At 42.5% G+C, this 13,425-nt stretch overlaps 1 protein-coding gene across 8 annotated transcripts in view; it reads right to left on the minus strand.

Moving 5' to 3' along the window:
• Positions 1 to 13,425, minus strand: part of Rgs6 (regulator of G protein signaling 6) — a 560,849-nt gene that overhangs the window by 174,995 nt on the left and 372,429 nt on the right. For all 8 annotated transcript variants that reach the window (XM_052185525.1, XM_052185520.1, XM_052185521.1 and 5 more), the window contains exon 3: positions 4,491 to 4,590. In XM_052185525.1, coding sequence (XP_052041485.1) covers positions 4,491 to 4,590 — 100 coding nt within the window. The remainder of the gene's footprint in view (positions 1 to 4,490; positions 4,591 to 13,425) is intronic.

A 13,425-nucleotide genomic window follows, 5' to 3' on the forward strand; every position in this document is an offset into this window, starting at 1 on the left:
CACCTAGGTTCCAGCCTCCATCTGTGGGCCAGAATAACCATTTTTTTCCTTCATAACCCATCCAATCTTAGCTATCCAGTTCAGTAACAGGAAATGGACTCTGAAGAATCCCTTATTCCCACTCCTCCCTCTGTCCATCTCAGCAGTACATTTACAAATGCTAGTGTAAAGGTAAGAAGGTCCTATACAGTATTAATAGTCGACAGAAGTTATCTTTTATAAGCTCAATGTGTGTTTCTGTTTATTATTAATTCTCAGTTGGAACAGCATTCCAAGAACATACACCTGAGGAATATGTAGGGCAGGATGCTGTAGAAGATACTGAGGGAAAGATGCTCTTGCATCTAGAAAATGATGTCTCAGGAACAGAGAGAGAAGTTAAGGATCATACCCTAAGTTTTATATAAAATAATTTGTTAGTCTTCCTCCATGCAGCTCTTCACAGTGGATAGAGAAAGCAGCAGACTTAAGGAAGTTGGTAGCCATTGTCACTCATCCATCCACACCTCAGGGAACAGAGGCCACTCTAGTGTTTTGGTCCTTTCTTTAAAACAGGCTTATTATCCCAGAGTCAATGACAACATATCTGGATTTCATTTTTATCTCACTGTAAAACATATGTGTGTGTGTGTGTGTGTGTGTGTAGAAATGTTTAAAAAATAAACTATAGAACACAATTAGCAGGTTGTGTGATGTATTTTCACTTTTAATAAATGAGCTGTCCTTCATTCAACTTAGCATTTCTTCTCATAGGAGAAAAAAAAAATCAAGCAAGGGAAAATGTGGAGAGATGAATTAATGTGACATTTAGAGCAAGATTTTAATGACATGAAGGGCAAGAACATCAGAGCTCTGCTTTTTTCCCTTCCACAATTACAACTTGTCATATTTCAGGATGTTGTTACTAAAATGAACTTCTTTAAGCAGAAAATAAAAAAGTGCAGCTGTGAAAGTGAAGGTGCAACAGCCAAGTCACATTGGTTTGGGCAGTCAAAGTGGAACTCTGACTGGCTTATGCATCATCGTTCCTAGACTTGGCAGGAAGAGGCACCATCCTTTCTTCAGCCCAGGCTGCCTGTGGAGTCACGGAAGGCAAGAGTGAGAAGGACCTTGGACAACACTTAATCCAGACTGGAAACAGAGACCCAGAGAGGCTGGCGGTCAGCTCAAGGTCACAGAGGCAGTTTGCAGCCCTGAACGCTCTCTCTGAAACCTCTTGCCAATAAATGCAATAGAAAAGCTATAAAATGTTTACATTGCTATCAAGCTCAGAGAAGTGAACTTGTGGGCTAAGACAGAGATAGAAATGCATGTGGGAAAATCGTGCTGGGATGTTTAAAAAAGAAAAAAAATGTATTGCATACTTGGAATATTTTCTGAAAATTATTTGTACAGTAAAAAATTCAAAAGAAGAGCAAACTGAGTATAATTGTAATTAAACCCAGACTTCTTTTCTTTGATTGGGGGAGGGGGGTAGAATGGAGATGAATGACCTGAAGCAACAGGGAGGCAAGGAACTGTCAATTCATTATAAGGAAGAAGCTTTCGAAGGTCAACGTTGTCCGAGGATGGGATATGGGACAAGAGATGAGAACATTCATCACTGGAGGTTATTAAAGCAGAAACAGGAGAACTGGGCAGGGCTTCCTCGGCTTCCAAATGCAAACAGGCTGTAGAGACAACCTGGGAAGCTGCTGAAAACAGAGATTTCTGAGTCCAAGTCCAAGAAGGTGCCTGGGGACTGTATCTTTAAGAAGCCACACAAGTGATGCTCTTGTTCAAAGAAATGCATCAGGCATTTAAGGGAGTGTTGCAACTCAAGAGTCTACAATTTTGTGCACAAGTGGTTTGCAGAAGGTGAGGATTAGATGTCTCTTAGGACTCTATGTGCTAGGAGTTGGGTTTCTGAGGTTAGTTTGGAGGAAAGTAATCTTCAAAGTTGCTGGAAAATTCTTTAGGCCATTCAGATGTTGGGGAATTATCTTGGAATGGCTGTCAGTGACAGTTGGGTGAGGCCGTGCGATGTGGCTGCTTTCATGGAGTTGGCAGGCACGCTCCCAGGATCTGTCTGTCTCCCGCTGGACTTGTGGGGAGTAGATAGGGCTGGAAACTGGGAACTCGGGAAACCCGCCTCTTGCTTCAATTATCATCTTTGTGACCCAGTTACTATTCAGGAAAGGAGATATGAGGAGGCTTATCTGCTATCCAGAGAGCAGGGGCTTCGAATGACAATGAGGTGACCTTCTGTGGACACCTCTGCATGGGGAGCTGCTAGGGCTTGGCTCTGTGCTTCTTGCAAATGAGCCTTGCCAAGCCGATGTGCCTCGGTGATGGTCTGATAATGGGTTCTGCTTTGTCCTCGACTTTGGTCCCTTTCTCTAGCTTTCTATCCATTTCCCCACAGGAACATTTATTTGCTAAGTCTCACCCTTGCAGTTCTTCGTTTCTCACCTTTTAAGAATGCAATTGTGTTAGAATAGTTTGCCTTTTATCTTCTTCTCCTAAATATAACTATCTCTTACTTCAGTATATTTCCTTTGGGGCCTTCCCAATCCCAACCTAGCTAGACACAGATGGGGCAGCAGCTATTTCTTTATCAACTTTACCCAGGGAATATCTAAGAATTTACTTAGGAGTTTCTAATAGGAGGAGTGAAAATAATTTCCTCGATATGTCAATGGGGGAAACTTCAAACTCAAAATCACAAAAGGTGTGGGGAAGCAGTTATCTTAACTAGGTAGGGGGTGCCTTATAGATAAACACATGGAAGTTGCAGTATCAAGTCCTTGGACATCATGACTCTTCCATTTATAGTCTTTCTATAAAATGTCTCCAGATATTCATCTCTTATTTCAAACTGTGTCCTAGACGGAACCATCAATGCCCTTCCCAACCTCAACTCTAGCCTGACCAACACTATTCTTGGATCTATCTTCTCAAACTCACAACTTTCTCAAGTCTGTATACTGGGCCAAGGAATCTCCTTTACCTAATATAATTTCCAACAATACAGGATATCTTTATTTTTATTAGCTGCGTCTATTTTCATGTATAATTGCAAACATTTGTAAATCTAATACTTGGGAGGTTGAGGCAAAAATTCAAGGCAAGCTTGGAGTACATAGCAAATTCAAAATCAGCTTGCTCTAAAAGGGGAAACTCTATCACAAAGACATGTTTTTGAGTAAATATGCAGGAGGCATAAGCAATGTCTACATCTCTAAGAAAATGCCAAACTCCATTCAGAGTAGCTGCAACATTTCACAGTCCCATCAACAACAAGAAAAAGCTCCAACTTCCCCATGCCAGACCAGCACCACCAGAATATTTTAAGTTGTCATTTTAGGTATCATGGTGCATGACAGTCACCAAGTTCTGATGGCTCCTGAATTTTGGAAAGCAAATGGCTTAATTTTGGGAATGAAAGAATCACCAAAACTTCTGCCTAAATCTACTGGCTTGTTATACTCTATAAGAAAGCTATGAAGAAAATCGACTTATTCAACCAAAATAGAGAGCAAACAGGGAGAATTCAATTTATTAGTACTTAATAAGAGGACTCTTAAGATGTTGATGTTATTTATAAGGCAAAATGCTATGAGACTTCTTTATGATTTTTTTTTTTAGCTATAGACATGTCTAATAGCTGGAAAGGCAGCTCAGCAGTTGACAGTTCAATGTTTCTTTTGCTGAGAATCTGAGTTCAGTTCTTACATCCACACTGGGAGCCTCACAACCACTAGTAAACCCAGCCTCAGGGCACTTCATGACTTCTTCTGGCTTTTATGGACACCTCTACTTATGTATATATGCATGTGTACACACAAAGTTAAAAAAATAAAAAAAATCTTAATTTTTAAAGAAAAAGCTCGACTATATTGAACTACAAAAAAGCAACAGAATACAGAGAAGTATTCTAAAACTCCCTTTTAAAAGGAGTTGGAGCACAGTAGGTTAAAAACTTAGTAAAAACATTTTATAGAATTTGAGCATTTTTTAAGACATAAAACTTTCCTTTAAATGTGCTTAAATGGAGCTATGCATGGTGGTACACACCTGTTATCCCAGCACTGGGAGACAGGCAGGAAGATCACAATTTCAAGGTCAGCCTGAGTTACATAGTATAATCATGTCCCAAATGAAACAGGCAAACAAACAAGCCACAATAAAATGAAGCCTGCTTAATGTTTATGAGCACGTCTGCATTTGTTTATAGCCACAGGCACACTTCTAACCTGTCAGTTCACCTACTCCCAGAGGCAACAGCTACACAGGCTTGAAAGGCTCATAACATAAAAGTGTTTCTTAATGATGTGCAAAGTGTAGGCTTTTACTAAAAACCAAGACTAGGAGGGGCTTTGAGTCAAGATCCTCACAGAGGTTTTCACATTATTCTTCAGTTCCCTAGACACCCCCACATCACTATCTAAATCACATAACTCTTTAATAGTCATTCTGGTTGTCACTGACACCTTCTAAGGATATGTTACCTGTGACGACACTGGGGATTTTGGAGAGAAAGCTCTTAACTGTTCTGATGGGCACACCCCCTGTCTTGTCATCTTGCATCTTTGTAATGATGTCCTCGATCTGAAAGAGGTTGAAGAAAAGAGGTGTTAGTTGTTTTCTTGCACATTTGTAAGAAAGGAAGCCTTTATTTTATAGTCCCAGTGTGTAACTTAGGTGTTAATAACAGGCATCAGGGGAAACCCAAGTCAGTCAGGAAATAGTATCAGTGTCTGCTGGGTATGGGGCCATCAGAGCATGGGAACATGCTCCTGGGAAGGAAGAAGTAGGGAGAGGTGATTAAGGTCCTTGATAGGACCCAACATGAACATCATGTGTGATGAGATTTCTTCTCTTTCTTAAAGTAAATTTATGTTATAGAAAACTACCATATTTGACTCCTAGGAAGTGGCAGTTTCCTAAGGTTCATCCTAAAATGTCAACAAAAACCAATCATTGGGAAGTTTAGGCAGGAATGCCTTTGGGAGAAAGACCACAGTGGGAAGCAGCAGTCCTGTTGGTAGAAACACCAAAGGAGTGATCTGCTAAGGAGACACACATCTATAGGCATGGATTCATAAGCCAAAGTAATTTCCTGGACAGACATGTCCAGAATAGGATATAGGACCATTTGTAACAAGGATATGGATCTTTTTGTTTGGGGAGGTGGGACAGCTAGGTGAGGCTAGCATGTATGATTGACATAGTATGATTCCCTTAGCAATAAAAATATCTTGGGGTGAATTCTCCAACTAAGTCCTTATTGGGATCACGTAATTTTAAAGACAGAAATTTAAGCTATAACTTACTTTCCTCTATTTCCATATGCTAGGATTGCATTTCAAGGGTAACTGAGTTTCTCAAAAAACATGTGACTGGTAATTGCTTTGGTAGCAATAGATGTGTTGTTAGATACAAAGTTAGGATATGCTGTAATATCATTGCCACCATTAAGACAGTAAGAATATCTACCATTTATTCAGAATACATTATCTTCAACACACATAGAAAGTACTTGCTCACAAGTCTTTGATTAGAACCAGACATCTAAGCCAGGACCCAGGGCACTGTATCTTCTGGTTGTCAGGAGTGGAGAGCTGAAATTCTGTAGTCAATACCAATGGCTATGGCAGAGGCTAAGAATTGTCTCAGTCATCACCAGGTCCCACAGATGCCCAATGGCAGAGCCAACTTAGAATCTAGTTGTAGACTCCAGGGCTCGGGTTTTAACCCTGAGCTATTCTGCTTTATAACAGGATTCACAGAAAATCAGCCAAGTGTGAAAGCCACCCTTCTGTGAAGATTTCTTGCTTTTTCCTGAAAAAGTACTAAGAATGCGGTTCCAAGGCAGAATCCTTGTCTAGAATGTGAAATATCCTGCATCCCATTCCAAGTATCACTAAATAAACACATGAATTAATAGATGAATGAATGAATGAATGAATGAATGAATAAGAGACTGAGAAAAAATCCTAAGGCCCTGGCCCTTCAGATGACAGTGAGTATCTCACAAGCAGGAGAGTCTTTTCCTGCAGCCTGATAATCTATGTTCTATTTAATTACAGTCTAAGAATCTAATTCTCATTTCCATTATCCACCTCTGATACTATTGCTCAAGTCTATGCTAAACTCAACCAAGTGACCACCCTGAGAATCACTCATCAACAGTCAAGCAGTGCTATTGCTAGAAAAATGGTCGCACTTTAAAAGTAATCTATGCGTTTGATCTAGTGTGCTGTTTGAAACCAGAGGCATCGGTTACTTTGATGGTTGCTGTGAGAAAACTAGAAACACCTTTGAGGATTGGCGGGAAGCCAATAATTCAATTCAGTTAGACTTCTGAGTAGGCATTAGACAGTAATAATATTCAGTCTCTGCCACTGCGGGCAAATGGGAAGAACTGACTGCACAGAGGAGTTCCCCATGGCTCCTTTCTCCTCTGCCCAGTGGCTTCACCATGTTATGGAATCTCAGAAGGACTTGTTTACTAAAGACATATGAATCTCATTATGTTGCTCCACAATATACCAAGAAGTGTATTGCTCATTTAGAGGCAATAGCCAAATCAAAAGACCAGTCTTGCTGGGTGTGGTTACTTACATATGCCTATAATCACAGCACTAAAGAAGTAGGGAGGAGAGCATCATGAGTTCAAGGCCAGCCTGGCTACAGAGTGAGACCAGAAGAAAAAAAAAAAGACAATAACAAAAGGACTTCCAATTGCCAATTCCTCACAGGATTGTAAAGAAGATTCCATGCTGAGCTATCAACATTGTAAGTGTGGAGAAGGAATTGTTTGTCCTAATGCCTGACTCTGCTGCAATATTGATACACTGTAGTCCCTGCTTTGGCATCATGGTGGACATCAGATCTATCCATTGACCTTTTGTCATGAGACTTGCCTGGCTGCTGTTCCTGAATACAGTGTGATGTGTGCTCACCAGGTGCCTGTGTATGCCAGCGCTTGACCTTAGATAGCTGATGTCCCAAGAAAGGTGTGAGACATCTGCAGTGAATAACTCCCTATCTTAGGCAGCCCAACACCAGCTTCCTTGCTCACTTGGAAGTAAGAAACCAATGTTTCTATGCCATTGACCCTAGGATGGTTTACTTTATAGCAAAATATAGCGAGGTTCTGACAAAAGGCACTTTTAAAAAATTACCAAAGCCACAACAGCTATTTGGCAGGCAATCAGAATGGATGTATTAGATTTAGGGCACCTTTGAATCAACCCTCTTTAATAGTGTAGGAATTTAATATATAGTATTTACTATCTACTTTAAAATGCTCATGCACTGTCCTGGCTTAGGTGGCTTTCTCCACCACTGTGTCAGACAAGGTTTTGTTAACTCTTCCTGATGCTGGACCATTACCCACTATAACACACACCCTCTCTCTAAAGTTCCTTGTCATGAGTTTTGGAGAATTCCCAAGAATGTACAAGAAGGCCTTAGGAACTTAAAAAAAAAAAAACACTGGGAAGTATTGTCAAATACCTTAAACAGATGCCTAATTTGTTTCTCAATTTTAAAAGTTCTATAGTAAAGATGTCAACATGGAGGACAGAAGGCCTCAGAGCTGGTACGTAACAAAGCTGCGATTCCTACCCAAGTCTTCTGGAATCCAGTATGTCATCAGGATCTATCAAATAGTAACTTTACTGCTCTTTCAGATCATTAGAAAACCTTAACTTCCTTGTTCTTCACTTCCCTGGGGATGGGGAGATGGAAATGGACCTATGTTTTCCTGACTATTCACTTGCAACTCACTTTGACACCTCTTGTTCCCAGTAAGTTCCCTGACATCCTTTGATATGAAGACCTGTGTCTTAGGAACCAGGTTTGTACCTACATGCCCCTGTGCCAATCAAGGAGCAGATGGCCCCTATCTGACAGCCAGGTGAAGCAGAGAAATCATTTGGCCAGCTTGGTTGGTTCTGCCTGGGTGAGCCTCAGTAATAAGGGTGCTCTTCCACAAGGAGCCCAGCACCCAGCATAGATACAGAGCTGCAGGATTCCTCCAAATACAGCAGCCATTACACTACCCACCCGGATTTCTTTTACATAAGCGACAGACATGATTCATGGAATTAACACTGAGCATGCCACCTTGAGACCGCATGACTGGACCGGGGTTTAGAGAGACCTGCGGCCTTTTTCAAAGTGTTCCACTTCTCTAGGGATGCCACTATCCTGTCTCTACAGTTACATGTGTGCTTACTAAGTGGATAATCCAGTTTGAAAATCTGAGAGGCTGCTTTGACCTGCCCAATGCAAAACATCTGAGAGGTGACAGCGTCACAGGTTGGAGGTAGGGTTGGATAAGATAGGGGAGTCCTGACTTTTTAATGGACTACACTAGTTGGATGATGTCAGAAACCAGACAAAGATGTAGGTAGCCCCAAGGGCCCCTGGCACAGGGCTTCTTGGTCAGCTCAGGCCTGGTCATCTCTGCCTTTCTGGATGACAATCCTGTCCGAAATGACAAAGGGCCCATGTTAGTGTTGGTTGTGCAGTTTAATGAGCCAATGAACTAATTTATTTATCTCATGCGGTGTTTCCTCCGCAGAGGATTAAAAAATGTCAAGTGTGGGAAAATTATAGAGCAATTATTGAAAAGAAAAATGCCTACAACTTCAAGGAAGGAAGTTATAAATGTATAAGAATTATGACCATATAAACAAACTGATGCCCCGGGCCTCTGCCATGGAGACCGTCTCATCCAAATGTTTCACCTTGAGTTTGCAACCAGCCACCTGGTTCTACTTTGGCTCTTGCATTTAATTAAAGACCTAGTCTTTTCTTGTATCTGTGAATGAGTGAAACTGATTCTGTGGACACCCTCTTGTCAGCCCAGAGGCAGGGACTTGGGCTGGCTGATGACAATCACAATTCACAATGTGAAGTGTGTCTGCTTCACTGAGCTTGATCTTCCCCATCTGGCTGCCGGAAGATCACATCATATTTGTTTTGTCCATAAAAGTAAATAATACAACTGCTATTTTTCCAGCTCTTAGATGTGTTCTGGTTCACTATACTCACTTTTGAAGTCAGACCCTGAAAAGGTAGGTAGGTGGGCTCAGGAGCTAGCTCAGTGGGCAATGTGCTTGCTCTACAGATATGAGCGCCCAAGTCGGAACTCCTAGAGGTTACATAAAGCTGGGCATACGACATGTATCTGTAACTTTAGTGCTCCTAAGTGAGAGGGAGGCAGAGACAGAAGAATGCCCAGGTAGAAGAACAGGCCAGTTACTCTGCCATATACAGCAGTGAACAATTATGGAGACCCTGTCTCAAACAAGGGAGAAGATGAGAAATGATGCCCAAGGTTATTCTCTGACTGCCACATGTGCACCCTGACACACACACACACACACACACACACATACACACACATACACACACATGCACACTTTGTATACACAGCACACCAAAGGCAGGGAGATAAATTCATCATCTTTCACAATGGATTACTATGGTTATTGATTTAGGGATCCAGGATTGTGGGGTAAGGATATGTTTGAGACAGCTGGGCCGAAGAAGTGAAACCCCAAAGGGACCCCCTTCACGAAGCTCTTGGCTTGGATTTTGGACTCGTCACCCAATTTTTGCCATCCCAGTTCAAGGCCTGAGGTGAATCTTGGGATTTCATCTTCTAGCTGTAGCAACGCTAGTTAACAGTTTTGAGGGAAACTGATGTTTGAATCACGGCGTCAGTAATGACAATTGTAGCAGCCTGCAGGCTTTCTCCCACGGGAACAGCGTGTGTGCGGTGGCAGCTGACATTGCTACACTGCCTCATTTCATGGAGAAGCTTCACATCTCTGTTAATGGTGGAACAAAACGAGAGGGGGGCAGGGACTCCATATTTGTTCCTTTCCAGAAGACCCCAATAGATGTCGGCTCAAATCTCAGGCCAGAACAGAGTCACACAACTACTTTGAGCTACAAGAAAAGGCTGGGGAACAAAGATGCTGGGCTTTTCCAGCCCCTGGGCTATTTGGAGGCATGGGAGGAGGATAGAAATGGGGGCAGGATGTGCTAACCAAGTAGCATTATCTTTTCCAAAGAACTTATAGGTATGAACGTTCATAATAGGAAGGGTAGGGGGCAGGCCCTGGGTCCTCTAAGTACAATGTTTTCTACACTGTAACCTGCAAGATATTCTTAAATGGGGGAAATACACTTAACAACATAGCGTAAAGTCTGTTTCCAATGCCTTAGAGTATCTTGTCATAAGCTCTTGTCATAAGATCTCTATCTCTTATCTATTTCAGTTATCATATCAATATGTATTTGCGTTTCCTATTAGACTGTTTTACTCGCCACGGAGTCCTCATTAATATTAAGTGCTCAGCAAACAACCCAACTGTTCAACTGCGGGCCAAAGTAAAGTCAGTGTTTACATCTAAGGGCATCTCGCTTTGAGACATCTCATGATTTCATAATTTCTAATAACTACACGTAAGGAAAAACACCACAGGCACTGAAGCACCAGCTGAGACCGGAGATGGCTCTCCAAGGATCAGGCTTGGCATGCTCTGGGCTGTGCCAGGCAGATGGATGAAAACCACCAGCTGCTTTGGGCTATGGTTTTACTATTACTACATGTAATGCTCCCTAAGTTACTTTCGTGGGAACATTTTCTCCCATTTAATTGAAGAGAAACACAGGGAGAATGGGATTCCAGGACATTTGCTAATTTGCTTCATGACACCTCAGGGAAAGCACCTTTACCTCAAGATGGGTAGGAAGACCCGAAGCTGGTTTTTTTGTTTGTTTGTTTGTGTTTTTTATTTTTCTTTTAGATACTGGAATCTGTTATTGCTCTGCAAAACCAGAGAGCTGATCTAGGAAGGCTGTGGACTGCACCTGCATGGACTGGAATGTCTGACTGCAGAAGGCCAGGCATAATGAATGGATCACAGATGACACTGCCTAGTAAAAGTTCCCAGCACTTCTGAAGACCTCGATGCTTCATCATCATCTCGGATTTGCGTGTCATCTGTTTCTTGACATTTTTCTTCTTTACTGAATAACAGGCCAGTGTTGTTGTTGGTGGTGGGGAAGGCAAACAGCTCAAGGGCACAAGAAACTGTCAAACAGAGAGCAGCAGAAAGTCCAGGTGTTCTTGCTCCACCCTTGGCTGCCTGGATCTCCACGCCAGTGGATGAAGGCATGTCCGGGGGAACAGGAAGTCACCTAAGCATTTAATGGAGTGGAAAAGGATACAGAAAGTAGGGCCAAACCACACACGCATATTAGTTTAATACACTGTATGAAAAACAGAAAAATGCCCTTCTCCAACAAATGAGCACACCCTCATCCCTGGGACCGGAGACTGTGCTGCCTTATGCGGTACCAGGGTCATGTAACAATGCTGAGGGACCTTGAATGGGAAAGTGCTCTGGATTTTTCAGATGTGCCCCATTTACTACAGTTCTCGACAGCATAGGATGGTCCTGATTGTATTTGGCTAGAGAGTAAGAGGAGAAAAGGGTCAAAGATACAGGATTTCCCATTTGCAAATGTGGAGGAAGGAATCAGAAGCCAAGGAGTGCAGGCAACCTCTGGACAGTCTCAGATCCTAAGAGCCCAGGCAAAGTCGCCAGCAGGTTGCTTTCAGCCCAGAGAAACCTAGTTCAGGTGTCGGATCATCTGGACATTTCATTGCTCAATTTTATTTTAAGCCACAAAACTTGACATCCATTATGATCACTATAGAAAACAAATACATATTGTGCCACCTTTCCACCTCTCCACCTCCCCAGACTAGTACATGTTAGATATTCTGAGTTGTTTCCAAAATCAGGTTAGTACACTGCTGGTGGGGAGAAACCTTCCACACCACTTTCTGTCATTTTGAACTGGCCAATGGCCAAACCAATAGTCATTCAGGGCTTGCCTCTATTGGGAGGCTGGCAGGCATGCGTCCATTTGTAACTTGATGCCATTTCCTCCAATGCTTTCTTGGCCTTAGGCCAGAGAGATCAGAGGACACTCAGGTGCTACTAAAAAGCATCCCATTCTACACAAGCCAAGACTGAGGCCTTTCTCCATTTCTCACTCCGGATTTTACATAGCCATGTATCACGCCAGAGATAATTGAACATGAAGGCCAATGCAGCCATCACCCTAAAATAATCCAAATTTGAGCATGAAGGCCATTGTGCTGAGTCATTACAGAGACAGTCAAGTCTTAGCATGTGGACTGCCTCTCTCTTCCCATCTCCGAGAGAGTGCAATGGCCTTGATTCTCTCAAAGAAAAATGAGGCTCTCTGCCAACCTGAAATATTACTAAGATTTCCCCCCATGGGAAAGAGCAAGGAACGTAAAACGGTGTCTCCTCTCTTACCTCAGTGACCCTCTGGACTCTGGACTAGCTCACTCCTCTTGGCTCTTTCCCCCACCCCCAGTCCATTCCTTAGTACCTTTCCCTACTCCAGACTCAACAACTGGGCCGGTGTGGTTGGGACAATTTATACAGGTCGTCTGGAAAACTTGCCTTGGCTTTTCCACAGCTACAAGGATGATGCCAAGCCCCTGCTGTGGAGTTCAAGGTCTTCTGTTATTTGGAATCAAACTGCTTTCCCAGTGCCTCTCCAGCTCTGCTTTCCCAGTGCCTCTCCAGTTCAGTTTATGGGTGTCCTCACCTCAGAAAACCTCCAGCATTCTTCCTTGGTTCTTGCACAACACATCCTTCCTGCAGACCCATTCTGTGCTCTCTGCCTTGTTGTTATCAGATGGCATATTTAGCGATGGCTTGACCCCAGCCATAACATTGTTTTCATTGCTACTTCATAAGTGTAAGTTTGATACTGTTAGGAATCATAATATAAGTATTTGATATGCAGGATATCTGATATGCAACCTTTGTGAAAGGGTTGTTTGGCACCCAAAGGTGTCCCAGTCCACAGGTTGAGAACCACTGCTTTAAGAGGTGTGGCTGGGGGGGACATAATTAGGTCATTGAAATAGGAAGGGGTTAACACAGTCTTATGTGACCGCCATTAGTTTCTGCAAGAGTGGATTTATTTTTTTTTTAAAAAAATCCTCTCTGGGTCCTGTCTCAGTATGTGACCCTCTCACAGTCCTCTACCTTCCACCCTGAAAGTCTCACTGGATGCTGATATCATGCATGTGAGTCCCCAAAAAATTAAGCTATTTTCTTTATGTGTGGTCTAACCTCAGGTATTTTGCTCTAGACACAGAAAATAGACTGACATAATGCTTTATACTACAGGTTCTACTCCATGCCAAGAAAAGCAGAAGGGCTTTGTTGCTCCTAGGTAGTACCTTGTGAAAGGGAAGGGCATGTCTTCCTGGAGGAGGGATGAGTTTATACCAACCCAGGGAAGGATACTTTTAGATTTCCAGGTCCTTTTCCTTTTGTAATCACAGACCAAAAGAGAATCTTA

Source organism: Apodemus sylvaticus, chromosome 6, assembly GCF_947179515.1.
Source record: "Apodemus sylvaticus chromosome 6, mApoSyl1.1, whole genome shotgun sequence".
Lineage (NCBI taxonomy): Eukaryota > Metazoa > Chordata > Mammalia > Rodentia > Muridae > Apodemus > Apodemus sylvaticus.